The 22,173-nt window shown below is 43.3% G+C and overlaps 1 protein-coding gene across 1 annotated transcript in view; it reads right to left on the bottom strand.

The window, feature by feature from the left end:
* The window catches only part of LOC119088764 (pikachurin-like), a 31,427-nt gene that overhangs the window by 5,057 nt on the left and 4,197 nt on the right, over nt 1-22,173 (bottom strand). Inside the window, exons 2-4 of the mRNA XM_037209584.1 lie at nt 21,546-21,629; nt 11,046-11,163; nt 9,865-10,000 (exon numbers count right to left, since the gene is read on the bottom strand). Coding sequence (XP_037065479.1) covers nt 9,865-10,000; nt 11,046-11,163; nt 21,546-21,629 — 338 coding nt within the window. The remainder of the gene's footprint in view (nt 1-9,864; nt 10,001-11,045; nt 11,164-21,545; nt 21,630-22,173) is intronic.

The following is a 22,173-nucleotide window of genomic DNA, read 5'->3' as shown; positions in this document are numbered from 1 at the left end:
TTGTACTTGAAATTTTATTTTATTTGTGTGTGTGTGTGTGTGTGTGTGTGTGTGTGTGTGTGTGTGTGTGTTCCAACTATATGTAAGTGTCAGGGAGGCTAGGAGAGGGCATCAGATCTCCTGGAGTCAGAGTTACAGGTGATTGTGAGAAGCCTGACTTAAGTACTAGAAACTAAACAGTAAGCGCTCTGAATGGCTGTGCCATCTCCAGAGACCCCAAGAACTGTATCTAAACAGTTCAATATAAACTCTTGAGGGAAATCCATGAGAACCAAGAGGAACTTAAATTAAATTACAAGGTCGGGTGGTGGTGGCACATACCTTTAATCCCAGCACTCGGGAGGCAGAGCCAGGTGGATCTCTGTGAGTTCGAGACCAGCCTGGTCTACAGAGCAAGATCCAGAACAGGCACTAAAACTACACAGAGAAACCCTGTCTTGAAAAAATAAAAAATAAAAAAATTAAATTAAATTACAAAAGTGTTTGGATTTGAACAAGTTCAGGGAAATGGAGAATCATTGTGTGGAGGAGAAATCCAAATAACATCATATGTGTGATGTGACATGTTAAGCACTAAGTACACGTGGCTAAGTGGGATTACCAAAGAATAAATAAGTCCCTGATGTGAGTTTAATCTATACAAAAGATGGGTACAATGCAGGATAACATTAACTATAAATAGGTAAGTAAGCCTATGGCATCTTTCTCCATACAGAATCAAGGTTTTCTGCATTTGTTCCTACCAACTGAGCACCTGATCATCAAAAGGACATTGAGTTTATCCCAGAACTCACTAGTGATTTATTCATGTTTGTTGTTTGTTTGTTTGTTTGTTTGTTTGAGAAAAGGCCCTGTCTGGGGCCCAGTCTCCCCTTGAATGTTGATTCACCTGCCTTAGCCTCTAGAATGTGGGAATTAAAGGCATGTGCCACCACATCTGACTTCATTTTGGGACTTTTGTGTTTATTATAATTATTAATATTATAGAGAGCAGAGAAACATTAAGTTTAAAAATGAGTGGCAGTTTTTTTTTTAAGGATTTGATAAAGCTGAAACCTAAATAATTATTTTTGAAATGGGAAGAAGGAAGATTTGGAAAATTGTAAAATTCTAGAAGGATTCTTCACTCAGCATTGAAAATGACTTTAAGCTTTTGGTTTTCTTGAAGAAACTATTAGTACAGATGAGATCTCTGAGGTACAGAAGAATTTCAAGACGGCAACCCAGTCAGGGGACCCACATTCAAAGGAACTACGATAGCTTTGCATTAACAATGTGGTTAATTGATGTACATTTACCAAATTTATCTTTTAGAAGTTTGTTCAAGATATTAGCATCATGTGAAAATATGAGTTCTAATTTGAACTGACTTTTAAAATTCAGCATCTCACCAAATCTCAATGCATTCAGTGAAGACTTCTAAGAAAGCAAATGGGTAAATGTTGTTGTTAATTTCTATTTTGATCCTGACAGAATTTTGAATAACCTAAGAGGTATTGTCTGTGAGTGTATTTCTAGAGAGGTTTAGCTGAGGTCAAAAGAGCCACTATGAATGGGGATGGCACCATTCCCTAGGCTAAAGTCCCAGATTAACTAAAAAGGAAATAAATGGAGCAACAACATTCATCTCCATGTGCTTGCTGCCTGTGGATGCCATGGGACCATCTGCCTCAAGTTCCTGTCACCATAGCTAGAGCGGCTGTCATGCCCATGCCTTCCATCCCATGATGGACTGTACCCTCAAACTGTGAGACACAATGCATTTCCTTCCCTTAGGAGGTTCTGAGTGCTGTTTATCAACAGAATTGAGAAAATTAGCTAATATGTTGAGTGTGTCCACATAAACCAACGTATGCTCAAGAGATGCAGGTGCTTGTGTATTAGTACAAGCACCCACACACGTGCACGTGAGTGTACATACCCACCAACTACACACACACACACACACACACACACACACACACACACACACACAATTCTTCAAGGATCTTTGCAGGATGGAATCATACCAACACAACGTAAAACTGGACTGCAAACCCCTTGGAAAGGTCTTGTGAGAAAACGAGAAAAAGATAATCAAAATTTTAGATGTTCTGCCTGTAAATAAATATATTGAAAATACTAAGTGATTGTTATTTTAATAGGTTTCTAAATTATTAGACTGCCTGGAACACCCACGTGTCTCAGAGAAGTTCAGATGGGTAGATGGGCAAAAGAGGATGTGGGAGGTGGTTTCTGAGAACATCTAAGTGGTTAAGAAGAAGACAAAGTAGGTGGTGGCCGAAGGGATCCTTGGGGGTATAAGAAGGAATAACTTTACACGGCCAAGTTAAAACCATTAACAAAGATCTTAGTAGCTGGAATTCAAAAGGAGAAAGAGTCATATTTAAAACAAGCCAAGGAATTTTAAGAAATACAGATAATTGTTTGGGACACAGACTCTCTGTACTGGTTAGTTTTATGTCAACTTGACACAAGCTGGCACCATCAGGACTCACTTGAGAAGGGAGCCTCAAATAAGAACATGTCCTCATAAGATCAGGCAGTGGGCAAGCCTTTAGAGCATTTTCTTAGTGATTGATGGAGGAGGACCCAGTTCATTGTGGGTGGTGCCATGCCTGGGCTGGGTGGTCCTGGGTTCTATAAGAAAGCAGGCTGAGCAAGTTATGAGGAGCAAGCCAATAAGCAGCACCCTTCCCTGGCCTCTGCATCAGCTTCTGCCTCCAGGTTCCTACCCTGCTTGAGTTCCTGTCCTGACTTCTTTTGATGATGGGTTGTTATATGGAACCGTGAGCAAAATAAACAATTTCCTCCCCAAGTTGCTTTGGTCATGGTGTTTCATCACAGCAATAGTAACCCTAACCAAGACACTCTCCATAAGATGTGTGACAGAATTCAAAATTATCTCAGTGTATAGAAATGCAAAGGTAAAACCAACTCAAGCGAAATTTAAGAGGACACCAACAATAACCTCATGTTACTTTCTGAAGCAAGTCAATTCAATAGATTTAAGGGGGAAACTGTAGAGTCAAAACCTACAGCAGAAAAGGCATTAATCTGGACTTTCAAAGTGGTCACATGCTCACTATGAACTCTGAGGGTCATCTACTATAGAAAAGGCCCACTGCTTCGAGCAGGAAGTGGTTTTCTATGTTGATTACTTTGCAGTCTTTGACCACTAGAGGCAGAGTTCAAAGCGTGGGTACTGCTTGGCTTAAATGCACAGGATGTAATGAGCATAGGAAACAAGAGACTGTATCCTGTGATGATGGTGTAACACGTCTGGGTTTTCCATGTGGGAATGGGATGTCCAATGGCTTCTTACAGACATCAGTGGCAGTCCACTCGACGGAAAACCTTTTGGTGTCAATTAGGAACGGTTAGGAATAAAAGTGTACGCCTTGGGAGGGATGGCCTCGGCAGCAACGGCTGTAAAGAAGTGGAGGAATGTGGCCATCAGTCATGGAAAAGCTTAAGTGGTAAGTGACTTCCAAAACAGGGTAGGCAGCTGGACTTACTTTACTGCCTCTGACCTCAATCTATATTGATTCAGAGCAATGCTTTTTCCAGGACCTACAGAAAAATATTCACTGAGTGCTGTGACCCTTTAAACATCACACACACACACACACACACACACACACACACACACGCACGCACGCACGCACGCACGCATGCACGCACGCACGCACATGCACGCACACCTGAAATAAGTTTCACAAACCCTGTGAATGCTCTATGTGACATCCTCTCATATTTTCTTTCCTATTCTATTGCATCCTCCTTTTGAAAAATGGTAGGTCAGGATCTCCCCAGCTAGTTCAAATAACCTTCAAATCCATCATCTCTTACAGTTTGAGAACTGGTGTCCTTGAAGCTGAGGTGAAGGTAAAGCTTACACATCTTATAGACGTAAACAAGGAAACTAACTCAAGGTGGTTACATCACGCGAGGAAAACGTTTTTGAGAGTAGAATTTGTTGGAGCAGAAAGCCACCCTTCAGGGGACATGGTAACACATGCCCAATGGCCTGGAGAGTGGAGGCTGCCCTCTGGCTGGAGAGATGGAGTGGACCAAGCGCATAGTGCTACCAGATAATGTGTGGCCTCTTTCAAACCTGTGATGATTCCCCAATTTAACATTTAACATTTAACATTTGCTGAAGGATGTTGGATTCACTGATAGCTGATAGATGGTTTATTCTTCATGAGCAACATCTCATGTGCTGGTGTCATGGGTGTCTCAGACATCTCCCGGTGCCTGGAACCCAATGCTGCTGGTACATTGATTATCATCTTCAGATATAATTACTTTAAGTTCTCTGTCTTTCCTTTTGGCTGCTTTGTACAGACTTTGTACTGTTTGTCTCCATGTTCCTTGAGAAGTCAGCATGGTCTTTCAAAAATGCAAATACTGAAATCACTTTCCTCCTTAAAACTTTCTGTGGTCCCTTTTCCCCTTCAGGATAAAAAGCGAACTCTCTCTTAATGCCTTTCTTGTTCTGACCCACGCTCACTCTCCTCTCACCACACATAGCTCCGGGCTTTCTAAGCAATTCCGAGAACATTTTCTTCTTGCCTCCAAGCCATTGCTTAAGTGGCTTCCTCTGGCCTAAGTCTTTCATATTGCTTCCTCCCTCCGCTCCGGCGGTTATCTCTGCTGTGTCCTTCCTAGCTGCTGGAAGAAGCCTGCCCAGACGCCTTCAAAACTGGGTCACCCACAAACAGGTGCAACTTTGATGTGTCAATTAAAACTTTCACAATTAAAAATAAGTTCAGGGGTCGAGCCCACATTCCCCAAAGCCTGTGTCTCTACCCCGGCCATGTCATTCACCAGTCTGGATCATGCTCACCTACATCCCTCATGACACTGTCCAAAAGCCTGGGTCACAGCTCAGTCGCCGCTAAATCTCTTGCCCATGATTTGTACACTTACGTTAACAACACAAGCTTGTATGAATAGATGTTTCCACATTAGGCTCTTAATAGGGGTGCTTGAGGAAATTAAAGTATGTCAGGAATAACAGGATACTCTAAGCCAATGGTTAAGAAAATTCAGCTGTCAACCTTTACGGGAACTCATTTCCGAGGTTCTAAAGTCCACAGCTGCTTTGCTATGACAGTGGTATATCGGAGTAGTTGGGACAGACCTCATATTGCTGGTGGAGCAAAAATGCTATCTGATCCCTCAAGAAAAGGCTTGCCCTGGCCTATAATTGCAATCTTTAACCGTTTAATGCCACTGTGACTATCTGACAAAACCCATGTACCCTTTCTGCGAATGGTTTTATGCACATACATTTAAACATAAGACTGCAATCAGTATGTTGACAGTAATAACCTAAATAATAAGTATGGTATTTTCATATGTGATAAGTAATAAGTATGGTATTTTCATATGTTAAGTAAGAGAACCCAGTAATGAATTTCAGTCACTGTAATAATTTTAGTGTAGTAATACACATAGCTGCTATTTTGAGATATATGTAACAATTGTAACGGGACAAGAAAAGACCAGTCCAATGGTGACAAAAGTCCCAGGAACGGCTTGTGCCACTAGGGTTTGGAATCGTCATTGATTTATGAAGAAAGTGCTGAGTTTCACTTGCCGAAAGGGAGAATATAGTTATCTTCCAGCCAAGTACAGAGACCCCTTGAATTCTATCTAAGGGGCCCTTTGGAGACCTGCAGACTGCAGAGAAGCACTCGGCTCTGAGGGAAGAGATGCAGTCCCATAGATCAGTTAGGGTCGACAGGACAGGAGTGAGAGAAAGTCCCATGCACTCAATGGGGCTCCCACCGTCAGTCTGAGAGGCTAGTTTTGTGCAAATTTTGCTCCCCCCCCAAAAAAAAGATAAACTGTGGTGTGAAGTCCAAACCATTAACTCATCACATTCAAAAAAACCTTTTTGACCTTCAGCTCTCTGGCTGCTCTTTATTTACATATTGGTCTAAACTAATCATCACATGATGAACAGATGGATGGAATGGGACAATGATGAACTTGACTGGCAGTTTGGTCTAGGTGGGCTAGAGGAGAGCATGCTTTTTCATTTGCAGTTTACAAATGGCTCCCAAAGCTGCTACATCAGAATTCAATTTATATCAACTCCCGCCACCCCGACCTGGATTTCACTAGGAACCATCACAGAAGGGAAAATTGAAGTTTGAAGGGATGTGTCTGTAGAACCTGGGGTCTGATTTCTGCAAAAACATTTAGCCCCTTCATCTGAGCCTGAGGCCTTAATGGCTAACAGAATTTCTAGGACCTTGTGCCAGTCTGCAAGGTGCTTCTGAGATTTTCAATTTTGAAAGTAACGTAATAAAAAGGAATTCTTGCTTTCACAAGGCTATCATTTGTTAACTTGGAGTCTCAGCTGACATCCGAGCCAGGCAGCCTTCTTATTGTCAAGGGAGGGCTTATACTAGGGCACCATAACTTCCTAAACACTTTCTCCAAAGGGTGGAGGGGCACATTTTCACTGTTTTCCATTCTCTCTAAATTGATTGCATTAGCATATTTCTTTAGGGCTGGGTATGTAGTTCAGAAACACTGATTTATTCAGCCGGTAAGAACAACAAAATAAGAGAGAGTAAAAGAATTCTCAAATGTTTTCAATACTAACATTGGAGGGCTAGAAAAACCAACACAGGGCCACATTCCTCTTAAATATTGCAGTCATTCCTCCGGTTATTGCCGTAAATTCTAGGCATGAGTAAAGTTCTGAGAAGAAAGCTAGCGGTTCACCTATTTATGAAGACGACTAAATCTCAGGTTTGACTCCACCTGGGATGAAGCTGCGGTCAGAGCCTTCAGGTGAGTCGCAAATACTCAGACTATGTGAAGCTTCACCATACACTGAACTGATTAGCCTTATTTTATTTCTTCATTTAGTGTGTGCATGCATGCGTGTGTGTGTGTGTGTGTGTGTGTGTGTGTGTGAGTGTGTGTGTGTGTGTGTGTGTGTGTGTGTGTGCATGTATGTGTGTGTGTGCATGCGCAAGCGCAGGCGCGCGCGCGAGCGTGTGCACTCACGCACGCAAGCATGCTCTCATGGCAGCCCACATGTGGAGTCAGGATAACGTGCCGGAGTCAGTCCCCTCCTTCCATCACGTGGGCTCTGGAATCAGGGTCGGCTGCAAGCTCCTGTACCCGCTGAGCCATCTCACAGGCTCCTTCTAAGCATTGTGTGGTTAGAAGACAGCGGCAGTAATATCCTCCAGCGGTGGCTGGGGAGCGACAGCGGGTCAAAGGGGATGGCCACGGGCAGGGTGAGCATGCGCAGATCTAACGTGGGTCTTTCTGGCTCTTACGCCTGCACTTGGTGAGGTAGGATGTTGGCTACCATAGTGGCATCTGATACTAGTGACAAAAGGTTCCTTTAGCCACATTTCTCTAGTGCTTTTTACATTAGCTCCTTCAAGTCAAATGGCTGGTGATGTAATCAGTTCTAAGTGGCTCAGGGTGAAAACCTAAAACGTCCTCTGTGGGCCTTGCTTCTAAGTGTTAAGAGACATCGTTTGTCTTTTCCTCCTCTGATCATCTATATTTTCTGGCTAAAGAAAGTCAAACTCACAGGGTTACCCAGCTTGCTCCGGGTTACAGCTAGTGTTTCAACCCAATGGCTACCAGTGTTCAAATCTTCCCTGGGACCCATACGACATGTAATATTTTTGGAAGAGTCGAGGTTCCAGGAAAGGTTCCATTACTTTTAGTGACACATTCTTATGGTTCCCTCTCCATGTCTCAGAGTCTCTGCTCTCATTATGGCCTTGAAGTAAATTCCTTATACCCAAATCCTTGTCTCAAGCTATGCTTTGGGGGAACTGTAAACTCTGAGAGGTGTTGGAAGTTCAGGAGGGAAGAGCCATGTCTAGGGCCACATGGTGACAGGAGAGTTAAGGGACCAACTTTCTCTCTTGGATCTTCTGGTTTTGAAGACAAATATTTTCATTTTCCACTTCCAATGTGCATGCAAGACTAGGAAATTGCTATTTCCACCTTTTATCAACATATCAGATGCAGATTGAGTTGGAAAAATATATGTTTGAGTGCAAAACTAACAGTAAATGAGAGCTACCACCCTGCTGGGGATTACACAGATGATCTGCTAGGCGATGATAAAAAATTTGCATTTCTCAAAGTTTAAAGGAATGCATTTTGTTCTGTTGGTGTTGTCTAATTTACTTGTGGAATTAAAACCATGTGTTAAATTCCCCCTGGGCTATTTAGATGAGAAAAACTGGAGTCTGAGAACTCCAACTGGTGCTCAGTTATCTTGCATTAGAACCAGGATCAGAATCGTTTCTATTCTAGGCACACACCAGGCTTTGCCCACCAGGTATGTTGAGAGGCAGGATTATGTGCTACCTCAGGGAGGAGCCTTGGTCTGATCTTTACCATAGTGTCCCTCCTCCTCCCTTCTTTCTTTTCCCCTTTCATTCCCTTTTTCCTCCTTCCCTCTCTTATTTCCTTATTCACTCCCTCTTTTCTTATTTCCTTCCCCTTCTTTTCTTCCAGGTTTCCTATCATCCATTTGCCACTTCCGAAGAGTTGTTCTACAGTTCCCCTTTGAGGATTACCCTCTCTTGAACACTTAGCCTATATACTCCAGGTCTGAAACCCCTTGGCTATGGTTGCATTCAGAGCTTACAATATGGCCAGTGCTTGATTAGTCCATAAATTCTCTCCACCCTGGCCACTGTGATGAGCTAGGAAAATGGAAAAGGACCTAGACTTGGTTAACCAGAATGCACATCAAAATTCTGCTGGGTCCAAGAAGAAATCCATACTCTCTTGCTAAGCTTGATGACCCCAACACTTAAGGGTGTGGGAAAGCCTGCTGAAAAATGAATCAGTGAAGCAAAGAAATAGATGGACACAGAATGTTGAGGTGGCAAGAATCTAGTGCTCACTGAATTCAGACTTGCCACTGGACTTGACAGTCACAGAAGCTGATACATTATTGCTTCAATCTTTTCAAGTTTCTGCCACTTAGAATTCAGCAAGCCCTGTCTGAAGACACAAATGTCTGTTTCCCACAGCCCAGGAATAAACTGGGAGGTCAGGACAAAAAAACAACTCATCAGATCTTGACAGGACCCTTTGCCCCAGGTTCAGAAAGCCCGAGGAATAAGGTCTTTCTGAGTCTTTCTGAATCCACAACATCCAGGCCTCAGAGGAGCCTCCTCATCTTTAATGGAGGGCAGACTGATGCCATTCACCCAGCTTCCACCCAGAGTCAAATGGAGACCCAAATTCAGGCCGAGGACCTTGCATTGGGAATTCCTTTTGTTCACCTTTTCTTCTTTAAAGAAAGAAATAAATAAAGTTGCGCAGCAAGCAGCATTGGCAATCATTTCTATATGAATGTCTACAGTCCATCAAACTGAATAACAAAAACTTAAGATGTAGATAGGAGAGAAGAAAGTTGAACTCAAATTCAGAAACTTGTGCCAAGGTAATTTGGATCTGGAAGGCACAGTACATGGTGTTTGTATGTAAAGATTTCTTCCCTCTCCCTCTGAGAAAAACCATCACATATTTACTTCAAATAGAATACTTGAAAGTCAGAAGGGCAAGTTTCAAGCCTGAAATACAGGCCTGCTTGTTGGTAGCAGTGCATACAGAACCTCCAGAGCTCAGAACAGTGGCTACAAAAGAAGTGAGGTAGAGAGGAGAATGTCATCATTGACTACTCATCAAAGATATTCAGGGATATATGTTGACCCACTTGCGAACATGGTCTGCTAAGACTTCGTACCACCTTCAACACACATTGGCTGGAGCTAAGTGAAGATCTATGCCCTGTATAACATCATATGAGGACTGGCTGTGATCTCTGTGGTTTGACCTGTGACTTACCTGATGAACTCCACAGAGTAGGACTGAATTGGGGCACTTCCTTCATTTTCTCCAGGTTTCCAAGAGAGGGCCACTTCAGAATCAGAAACCACCAGGACATGTGGCTGGTGGGGCGCTTCAGGGGGCAGGCAGGAATCTAGGCAGGACGACAAACACAGCTAGACTTGGCTAGTGGTCTCCGCTGATGGAGAGGTTGGATACATCAAAAAAAGGTACACATTCTACTACTGGAACATATTTACTTGGTATGGTCTCAAAACCCAAGCCAAACAGTAAAACACAGATGTTTTTACTATATAACATGCACTCATTGAATTTCTGTCTTCATGTCTGGCTGGCAGACAACTCAGTTGGCTTCACTGTCCCTGAGAGACATGATGTGTACCCCTGAGAATCTTCTGCCATCATCGTTGATCTGTCTCTATGTTGTAATTGGTACTCACCCCCAAGGAAACTGAATACCCATCATCGCTGCCACTTATTTTCCAACACTTCAACGTGTGTGTGTGTGTGTGTGTGTGTGTGTGCTTTGTGTATGTACTGATAACTAGTGGTAGGACATGTGGGGTATGCCCTCATATGTAAAAAGGATCCCATCACCTGGTATGTGCTACTGTCTACATGTCCGGACTTACATACCTTCAAGTTTTATGCACACTATTGTTTAGGCCTGGAGGACTTTTCCACCACTTTAATCACTTCTTGTAATATAGCGTGGAGACAGATGAATGTCACTTCCCGACAGAGAGCACAGTGTGAACAGCATCCGCAGCGGACCCAGCATTGTATTCCAGTGTCTACCTCTGTACACGAGTGAACATTTGCTGGGTCTTCCTCCCCTCTTCTTCCTCTCTGTCTTGATCCTACTCACCTGTTAGTCTCACTCTATATTTTTTTCAGTGAATTCTTCCTGCATCCCTATGTGGTACATCCTTCCTGCATCCCTATGTGGTACATCCCTGTAGCTTGTGGGTACCACATTCAACAATCTGTTACTCTGTGCTAATCAGCCAATGTCTTGCCTGATCCTGCTGAGTTCTGAGAGAGCAGGGGCATGCTTACTGTGGTCACCACTGGTCTCTCAGAGTCCAAGACAGTATCTGGCATGTGCTGTTGGCTGAATGGACGCATAAGTAAATGGAAGCCCTTCCCATTATTGATGAATTTGAGCCTGTTTTTACCTTGAGACAAAGTGGTCACATGCCGAGGAAAGCTAAGTCTCCCTTTGCCAGTCTGGCTGTAAGCAGCTATGCTCACTCGGTATTCAGTGCCTGGCTTCAAATCTCCAATCACTTCCTCCTGTCAGTAATAAACAAGAAAAGTACCCAAAATTAGAAGTTCTACTTGAACAATCTAGACCAGTGGTTCCCAATCTGTGGGTTCGCAACCCTCTCGGGGATCACATATCAGATACCCTGCATATCAGGTATTTACATTATGATTCACAACAGGATCCAAATTATGGTTATGAAGTATCAACAAAATAGTTTTATGGTTGGGGTCACCACTACATGAGGAACTGTATTAAAGGGTCGCAGCATAAGGAAGGTTGAGAACTATGGTTGATATATTGTGCACCCCAATAAACTTATCTGGGGGTCAGAGAACAGAACAGCCATAATATTAAACATAGAGGTTAGGCAGTGGTAACACATACCTTTAATCCTAGCATTCCAGAGGCAGAGATCAGTCTGGATTCTGTAAGTTCAAAGCCACACTGGAAACAGCCAGGCATGGTGACTCATGCCTTTAATCTTAGGAAGTGATGGCAGGAAACAGAAAGGTATATAAGGTGTGAGTACCAGGCACTAACCTGGTTAAGCTTTTAGGCTTTTGAACAGAACAGTTCAGCTGAGACCCATTCAGATGAGGACTCAGAGTCTTCCAGTTTGAGGAAACAGGGTCAGCTGAGGAACTGGCAAGGTGAGGTAGCTGTGGCTTGTTCTGTTTCTCTGATCTTCCAGCATTCACCCTAATACCTGGCCTCAGGTTTGATTTTATTAATAAGACCTTCTAAGATTCATGCTACAGAGAACCACGGATCTAGACAGTTTCTGTAAGGTTTATATCTTGAGATCTCTGGGAACTTGCTTGGGTCAGAGGCTGTTTGCTCTATTAGGTTTTGGCCCAGTTACAAAATTTGCAAAACATCACAACATATTTCTCAAATCTGGAGGGTTAATCTTCATTACAATCTACACTGCACCCCAGAGATGGAGCTTGTTCACCCCTCAAATGCTGCTTGGAGGCTGTTGCAACTCATGAAAGAATCTTCCAGGGATACCTCTGTGTCTTTCTTTCCATTTGCAAACTGCCATGTTGAGGGGCCAGCCCCACGGCAAACTTGAGTTTTGATCTGTACCAAAAGAATAAGGGATGGAAATTTGGCACTCAAATTTTAAAGTGATGGACCCATCAAGAAAGCTCTCCTAAGGTAAATTATGGGCTTGATTCCCAGAGTGTCTGGTTCAGGGGTCTGCATGAGGAATGGCCTAAGACTTTGTTGCATTTCTGACAAGTTCCCAGATGATGCTGATAGTGTTGTTGATGCTGGCTGCTTCCTGCTCCCTAAGACCTGCTAGAACTAATGATAGATGCATGTGTGTACTCCCTGGCAGAGCCACACTAAGTGGAAAGCCCTAGCCGAAGAAGATTTGCTCCTTCAGCTTCAGGAAAAGAGGCTGGTCCCCAACAACAGGGCTAAGTGGGAGGTGCAGCTGTCTTTATCAGAGAGAAACCGTAATATAGTGCAGTGCAAAGTGTTCCAGCTTGGAGCCAACCTGTTCTGGCGTTGAATCCTGATTCTTCCACCCTTTCCAGTGCCAGTCACACCAAACCTCCTGAGTCTCAGCTTCTTTTTCAGTAGTGGGCACGTAGCAATCATAGCATTAAGGATATTTTGTGTACCATACCGTAGTTGGTATGGAGGTCATGCTCCAGAAGTAGGTTGTGATACCTACTGTCCAGGGTCTGTGACAACTCTCCTCTACTTGCTTAGGTTCATCATCCACTTCAGGATTCCAACTCTTCCCTTCACATCTTTCTGGACCTGGTGATCACACCCACTGAATATTTTGCCACTAATTTGGCCCTTATATACACATAGTTTGAATATTTCTAATCCAAAATAACGAAGTTTTTCCAGCACCAATATGGTATCAGAAGTCAAAAATTATACACGTGACAAGTCAGACAAGAGCACTGGTGAACTAGGAAAATTGCATGAAATTATTTTCAAAACGTGATAAAGTATAGAGGAGATGTAAGTGATTAGTGTTTGTAGTTGGGTGCTATTTGAGTCTTACCTAGTTCTCTCTCTCTCTCTCTCTCTCTCTCTCTCTCTCTCTCTCTCTCACACACACACACACACACACACACACACACACACACACACACACACATACACTCACACACAAGGTTCTGAAAATAGTTTAAATGTGAAACTCTGATGAAGCATTTGAACAAGGAACAATCAACTTGCCCTGCAAACTGTTCCCATTTCTCAAGCAAGGTTGAAAACCATTGAGCTGTTTGAGAGCTGGGGTCACTTCTTATTTTTATTCACAACATCATTAGATACTTAAACATCCATTGTCACTTAAGAAAAGTTAAGAGGTTAAAAAATGCTTCAAAGCATCCAACTATCAGTTATGAACACTTAAAACACCAATTGTTAATCCCTGACTACACATACCTAACTAAATTTCAATTAATTCTCTTTCTACTTGAAAAAAAATTAAATAAAACCACTCACTGTCCTCCTCTCAGTTTCCAAGCCAGAAATTCTTGATGCTTACATATCCATTCTCCTCCTTCCTCACTACCCAATCAGTTATCAGTGTAGTTGACACTGTCTTCACACCGCTGGAATCTGTCTATGTCTTCTTATCACAATAGCTGTTTAAGTCTAAGCCTATATAATGAAGACAATGGGCTGATTCTGATTACCCACACATACTGACTGTACTCCAGTTTGGACCTCACCCATGATGCTATGCTAAAGTTACCCTCCTAAGTCTCAAATCAGTTCCTGTCACTTTACCCTTTAAAAAGTCCCTTAAAACAGCCAGCCTATGTGTGTCCCCCTGGTTCATCCTTAGAACATCATCCATGCCATTGCCCCTTCTTGCATTCTCCATTCCAGTCACACCTAAGAACTTGGCAAGGATCACACTTATGCCATTCAATTCCTTGCCTCTGGGCCTTTGAACCTGCTGCTCCTCCCCATAAAATGTCCTTCTCCCTACTCTTGCCTGGCTCACCCTGCCCATCCTTCATGACTCAACTGAGACATTACCTCATTTCTCTCCCCCGTCCCCCAGTCTGGTTAGATGCCCCTCCTCTATGTTTCCCTGGTGTCCTTGGTGGCCTCCATCTTAACACTACTCACCTTGTCTTGTAATTGCCTGTTATCTGTCACCTTGTCCCCACCTGGGTGAGGACAGGATGCAACTTTCTATTTCCCTGGTATCACAGAGATGAGCATAGCATTGCCAGACATGCTTCCAGGGCTCATGTGGGGGTTTTGATGAATGAATAAGTGAACTGTAGTGAAATGAAAGAAAGAAATCAAGAGCCAAGATGTCCCAGAGAAGCAGATTACCTCATCAAGAAAAGAGCTTCAACTACTGACCCCTCCATCATGATCAATAGTGCCTTCTATGGCTTGAATGCATCCCCCTCAGGTTCACGTTCATCATCTAATAAAGACTCAAATCCTCAGTACATCAGTGCTAGAGACTGAGCAAAGTCCTAGGTGACTAGATCATGAGGACAGAGCCCTCAGGAAGGGATTCATTCCGTTGCTTAGTGTGGGAGTAGGCTAGTTATTGTGGGAGTAGGCTAGTTATTGAAGGAACTGGCTCTTGAGAGTGGAAACAGGAGGCTCCGAAATCCAAGGTCGTCCCAGACTACAGAGGTAGTTTGTTTGAGGCCAATCTGGGCTACAGCTACCTTGTCTCAAAAATAAACAGATAGATAGATAGATAGATAGATAGATAGATAGATAGATAGATAGACAGACATGATAGATAGATAGATAGATAGATAGATAGATAGATAGATAGATAGATAGATAGATGATGATAGATGGATGGATGGATGGATGGATGGATGGATGGATGGATGGATGGATAGATAGATAGATAGATAGATAGACAGACAGACAGATGTTGAAAAGTATAAATAGAAGTGAGCTGACCCCCTCTCACTCTCCCGTGTTCTGGGCTCCTTCACCTTCCACAATGGGATGCAGCAGCAGAAGGCCCTCACCAGATACTGAACAGTGCGGCTCTGATGCTCTTGGACATCCAGCACTCAGAAACATGAGCCAAATAAATTCTCCTCTTTATAAATTACCCATGATGCTCTGTTGTAGCAGCACAAGACAAGCAAAGACAGCACCCCCGCTCCAGGCTCTGCAGTCTTGAGTGTCCTCTGCCCACCACCATGCAGGTCCTCAGACCCACCCCCTTCCTCCATTTCTATCTCAGAGTCCTTGATCTTGTCCTGGTCACTTCTAGAGCAGCCCAGAAGGTGTCTGTTTCTAGTCTTCCCCTTTGCATGCTCTCTCCGCCCCATCTCCCCCTCCTACACACACCTTCACAAAGGATTTCTGCTGAACTTGAGGCCTGTGTCCATAGTGCCCCTCCTGCTCTGCTTCCTAGAATCCCAACTCTACTTTCCATTGCCCGGGTTTAAGTCAAGTTGAAAGGTACAGAGTCTAGAGGGAGCAAGTGGGTCCAAGCCCTCAGTTCTGCTCTTCTCTCAGCTGACATCCCAGTCTTGTGAACAGTGAGCAGAAATACGTTCAAACCAAATGAGTGCTCTACAGGCTTTTGCTGTAGGATCCTTTTCTCCTGGAAGTCATTATAATACATGAAAATGGAGGGAAGTCATGTGATTTCATAGACTAGTGTTGATTTTGTCAGGAGTTGATACTAAATTTAACTGTCATTCATTGCCATTTGTGGATGTTTTATTTGGCCTATGTGTTTGCCTTTGAGCATATACCCTTATTTAATTCAATTTTATCAGGACATATACTTAGTAGGTGACAAATTTAAGGATCCAAGCCCTCCTCACTATGACTCCAAAACCTGAGTTCTAAATGAATCATATCTATACTGAAAAGTATTATGATGTTTAAATCAATAATAAGTACTTACAAACACTGAATTCTAGATTATTATTCAACTGTGAACATGAATGTTCATATATCAAAAGCTTGAGTGTATCACAAATAAAAAACAAGAAAAATTATATTTATAGATGTGGCATATATGCATTAGCAAGCACTCAAAGTGCTTATTAGATATGGAAGACCAGTGTGACCCTCAGATGGGGAGAGCAGAGGTCAACTGTCTCCGGCCCATTAGTTCTCATGCTGAGATGCCAGCCAAATGGCCTATGAGAGGGTCAAGAGGACTGAGAAGTTGGGGCCATGAAGAAAGAACTGGATTTGGTGACTTAACTGTCATCTCTTCTGCTGACACTTCTCCTCCCAGATAGAATTTCTCAGAACATTGCTAACTTGTGAAAATCTGTGGAATGATTAGTAAAATACCAGGCAATTCCACAAATCTTTATACATCTGTCCTTGGAGATCCTGTAATTGCCACTTGAGCCGTTCATAAAACTGGAGAAAATGTTGACTATGTTCTTCCCTAAGTAAAAAAGGTTTTGCTGTGTTCTGTTGCTTTGTTGAAGTCTGAAAACAAGCCAAGATGTTCCTCTCTCTTGCACTTCATGTCTATTGAAGATGGTTTCTGGGAGAAACCAGAGTGAGTCCAGCAGCCTCCCTAACAACTCCCTTTCAGTTTCTTTCGTGTGTGTGTGTGTGTGTGTGTGTGTGTGTGTGTGTGTGTGTGTGTGTTTTGGCAAAGTTGGGTGCTGCAAGATAACCCTGATTTTTATTTGCCTATTCTTTTCTGAAATGCAAAATCACTTCCTAAAGTTGTATTGTTTCTCTCTACAACACCAAGAACATCTGTCAATTAACCTGTGTCCACTGATTCACATCTGTAGGAGATTTTAAAAGGCAAGTCATTTATTTCACTGAGCTCACAAAGTTCAAGTAACTGAACAAAAATATCTCTTCCCCAAGACTCTTGACCTTTTCTCAGATAGCCATGGTATCACACTTGCATCTCATGACTAGTTTAGCCAAATGCTTTTATGTAGTATTTTGGAATTTATAAGATCTTGGCATGCCAGTGCATCTTTCAATCCATATAGTATCTTTAAGAAGTCAGTGCTATTATTCCCCACTTTATAGATGCTGAAACCAGATCAATCAGCATGAAGCTCTCCCAAGCAACAGTGGGGTCTAGCTCCCATTATAAAACATTCCATGACGTAGTCATTCCAATCTCCTCTCTGCCAGACATAGCACATTAATATCTAAGGTTAGTCTCTGGTTGTCCAAAGTTCAATCGCCTTTCTGTATCTACTGCCTAGTACTACCTCCATTCACAATTTGATCTTATGACTCTATTTCTTCATATTCATTCTCTCCTTATTCATAATAGAATCACTGCAGTTCAGCTGGACCATGGCAAGAGATGGCCAGCCTCCCTTCCTCTGTCATAGTCACATGAACGAAATTGGTCTGCACATAGATGAAAATGCAGAAGCCGATTTCTGAGCTATCCCTTAAAAGGAAGGGTGTATGTTCCCTTTCCCCTTTTCCTCATTCATTGGCTACAACGTGGCTGTGGCAGTTAGCCACTTCAGACCATGAGGATGAAGGTACAAAGGGTTAGGAGAACAGTGGGAGGAGAGAGAGAGAGAGAGAGAGAGCGAGCTCATCAATGCCACCTGCGCAATCATGAGACCCAAGGGATCTAATGCCTACACACACACACACACACACACCACGTGTGTAAAAACAATCCTGAGAAAATAAATGATCAATGGGTTGGAAGAGAGTCTGGGGCTAAAAATCCCCCTTGTGTGGAGTCTCTCCTGAAGAGCATAAGAGAGTTTACAACCTTGGTGTTTGCCCACTAAATACTCAGACATTTTTCTACGTGCCCTCTATCGACCACTGTAGCTCCAGTCAGGAAGCTAACCTACCCATGTGCAGTCAAAGAGACTCTGATGAGCTCAGTGACCTCGCTGAAGGTCACCTCTGCTCAACCGATAGAGTGAGAACTCGAAACAAATCCTCTGATTCCCAGTTTTCTCTCTCTAATTTTAGATATGACCTGAACAGAATCAATGCTCTGGCTCAGGCAGACCAGTAGAGCCCAAAGAAGTGCTCAGAGCCTCTCTCTAGGTAAGCAACACAAAACTACTAAGATAGCAGAAGAAACTAGAACTTTCCATTTCTGTTTTATCTCCTCTTTTAAGATTCTGTGGGATTTTATAATGTACATAATATATTAGTATAGTCCTACATGTATAATTTATAAATACATAAATATACATATAGTGCTGTGTGCTCAAACACTTAACTGATGATACATGATCAAACTGAAAGAAAAAAAACCCACCAGTTCTAACCATTATTTTCTATTTCTAATTCTTGAAAATATTATCAAATTTTTGTTGCTTGATTTCTTTTCTGTTTTCCTGAGTGGAACTGCAAGTTCTTTTTCTATGATGAAAGATAAAGTGGGTGTAAAAGGCTAACCAAGTCAGAAGCTTCTAGAAGGAAGACTATCCAACCATCTCAAGCATTCCACACTGCCAGCCAGGTTACTTTGGTCAAATTATCTGTTGCCGTGTCTCCTCCTTTCAATGTATCATTTCAATCAGACTAAACATTTGTCAACCTAGTTCCCTACTTGTCATTCAATCTGGAAAATCGAGTCAGTTTTCCTTTTGGTGATGGGGCCTGTGTTACTATAAGGACACTCTGGGGTAGCTGAAATAAGGATAAGAGAGGTTCAGGGTTGGGGCAGGGCTTCCCCAGTGTGCTGTTCATGAGTTTAAATACTTTCTCTTTTTTCAATCAGCTTCCCATAATCTTAGAACAGAGTTCAAATGACTTCCACCCTTTAGCCTTTCTTTGCCATGTGAGATAACACATCAGGCACAAAGATGCTGATACCATTGCCTAAATGATTAAAGTCCCACATGCTAACTCTAGGATTAGTTATCTACAGTGGGCCTTACATAGGATGAGGGGATGCAGAAAATTCAACATTTTGGTGAAGGGGACTCCCTTCCCCTGGTCTTGGGCTGGGGTTGGGGTTCAGTTTCCCTAAGACATACAAAAATCGCCTGATGATCAGGAGGTTCCTGAAGAGAGAGCAAGAAGGGACAACAGAGAGAAATAAAGAGGAAGAAAAAAAATCACAGGGCTAAATTCAACCCACAGAGCTCTCGCCTCTGCCCACAGGTATGGCATATCACAGAGATGTTGCTGTTTTCCTTGAAAGATTTAATTTATTATTATTATTATTATTATTACTATTATTATTATTTGTGTGTGTGTTTGTGTGTGCATGTTATATATGTGGTAGCATGCATGCCATGGTACACGTATGAAGGGCATAAGACAGCTTTGTGAAGTCAGTTTTTCTCTTTCCACCTTTACATGTTTTAGGAAGCAAACTGTGGTAATATTGTGGCCATCAACTTTTTTTTTTTTTTTTAACCCATCAAGCCTTCCTGCCAGCTCCAAAGTTTTAAAATATTTCACAGTGTCCTGAGAAGCTCTGAGGAAGACCCCCGAGGTACTCCGACACACAGTTTGGGAACCACAGATACTATCTGTGGCCTTGCAGAGCACTAGAATCCTTATTTTGTTGGCAGGAGACAGAGACTCAGGAAGATTGCCCGGCTGGTTTGCTGTAGCACAGGATTCTGAGCTCATGGACAGCCACTCTGCAAGCCTTTCCCACTCTGTCCTCTCAGCTTAGAGCGTTGATGCACAGTCCTTCATTCATCTCCAGTACTGCATACTGGACAAGTGTCCTCACCCACACCCAGACATACACGCACCCGGCCATAGGTGCACACACACATGCCCAGCCCTAAGGTCCAAACCATTGCCTCCCATTGGGATGGCGTTCCTTTGAATCCGACTTTCGAGAAAGTTCTCTTTTGATTTCAGCTCAAGTTTTATCTCTTGACTACTTGTGCCAATATTTATCTTTCCCCTTTCAGATCCTGTCTATTAAATGTCAGGTTAATGGCATCTGGTCTTCTACTATTCTCTAATTGCTTTATCGGGGTAACTGTAAGTATTTTTTCTTTCTTCTGTTTTTATATATTGGGGTTTGAATGCTGGGCCTCGCCCATGCTAGTCAAGTACTCTATCCTTGAATTGCTGCCTCAGCCTTTTTTCCCCCTTTTCCCTTTCCCATTTTCTTTCTCCTTTGCTTTGGAGACATGGTCTTAATAAGTACCACACGTGCATCCTTCATTTCACTCTGCAGCCCGGCAGGCCTTAAACTGACATTCTCCTGCCGCAGCCTCCGGTGTAGCTGGGAATACATGCTAGATGGCCAGGCTGAATTTTTCTAAGACTGAATGCTGTCCCCAAACAGGGACTGCGTGTTATCTTGCAATGGACACGCAGAAGCCGCCACACCAGTGGTTACATCCGCAAGCTGCTGGAATAGAAATTGATAGGACCGCCTAATGCCTGGTCCTCATCTGTCAACTTAGGACAGGGAGAACCACCAGCTGGGGCTGAGGGCTTCAGAGGCCAATAAGCTTAGGACTGAGGGCGGACAGGGGGATGCAAGCAAGGCGAAATTCATAGCTAGTCCTTCCGGGTCGTGAGAGCTTTAGGAAAGATGAGCCAGGTCTGCGGCTCAGCCCTCCAGCCAAGGTGTGCAGTGATGCGGGCTCTTCCTAATCTATGATTTGAGGGAGCTACTTCACCTCTCTCTTTCAGCGTTCCCGACAGTAGAATGAGGTCATGGGAAGAGTTGTGAAGAGTAAACAGAAAAACAAACATAAAGGAGGAGGGATGGGCCTCAGCGGTGACAGACACTTAATAAGTAATAGCGTCTTCCCGAAGATGACAAATAGGTTCCGGGCTGCACTGTACTCAGCAGGCAACTTATTAAATGGGAGTGACAGACAGCGCCGCCACCGCCACCATGACAGTGTTGTTTCGGTGGGAGCCAGGGCCATGCTTTATGGAGCCATCCTGAAGCTCCAGACTGCAGATTAAGGGGCAGAATGGAAAGACGGGGCAGAAAGGAAAGAAAAAGGAAGAAGCCAAAAGCAAAACATTCGCCCTGAAAGACCCTGACATGAAACAGGAGGAGCCGACATATGGTGCCGGGCTGGGAAAGTAAAATAAACAACAGACCACGTGAATACACATTGCGAATTACATCATTTTCTTCTGCATCATGTCTCCAGCCTGTTGGGAACACACAGATGTGTCGCGTTTATTTGTAAAGTTTTATTGAGATTACAAAAATGTCAGCCTCGAGTTTTGTGAAGAGAAAATTTAATGGAGGGGGGAGGCCTTTGGGTGGCTGATTTCACTCGGGGAAGAATGGAGTGCATCTGGGATGGACCCTTTCATCAACTGCCCGCCTTTCTGGAAGAAGATAGCATGTCACTGAAGCAACACGCACAGGAAACACTTGAGAATGCTAACACAAACCGTTGTCATCATTATATACCTGGGAGTACATGTTGCAAACCAGAAATCGATTTGCATTTCCCTGAGGTCCCAAACAACCTGCCGCCTACATGGAAATACTCACAGTGATTAGGGTGTCCTGGCCAACAGGTACATTGTGTGACAGCTCTTGGAGAGACTTATCCGAACCAACCTCAGAGAAAAACACCTTGAAAAGAAGGACAGACCCTGGTGAGAATAGAGGCAACATTTTCCTAAGACCAAAGGTTCACAAACATTCAGAAAGCTTGTGGGTATTCAGGTATGTCACCTTGTCCCATAAGCACTATAAGCACGCGCAAGCTTGGAGAAAGACCCATACAATGAGGAAGGATGGGTAGAGTTGGACTCAGCTTGTCTCCTTTCCCCCAAAAATATAACCTTCTTGGGGCACTCAATCCCATGTTTGTAGATGGCTCGTTTTATGTCAACTTGACACAAGATACAGTCATTTTGGAAAAGTGAACCTCAGTTGAGAAAATGCCCTATAAGATTGACTACTGGGCAAGCCTATGGTACACTGTCTTGTTTGATAACTGTTGTGTAGAGGCCCTGTTCACTCTGAGTGGTGATCGTGGGTGTGGAAGAAAGCAGATAGAGCAAGCCAGTAAGCAGCACACTTCCACGGCCCCTGCTTCAGCTCCCATCACCAGGTTCCTGCCCTGCTCAAGTTCCTGTCCTGACTTCCCTCAGTGATGGAGTGTGACCTGAAA

The sequence above is a fragment of the Peromyscus leucopus genome, chromosome 11, assembly GCF_004664715.2.
Source record: "Peromyscus leucopus breed LL Stock chromosome 11, UCI_PerLeu_2.1, whole genome shotgun sequence".
Classification (NCBI taxonomy): Eukaryota; Metazoa; Chordata; class Mammalia; order Rodentia; family Cricetidae; genus Peromyscus; species Peromyscus leucopus.
The sequence above is the reverse complement of the archived record's forward strand: the minus strand, read 5'-3'. Positions and strand labels throughout refer to the sequence as shown.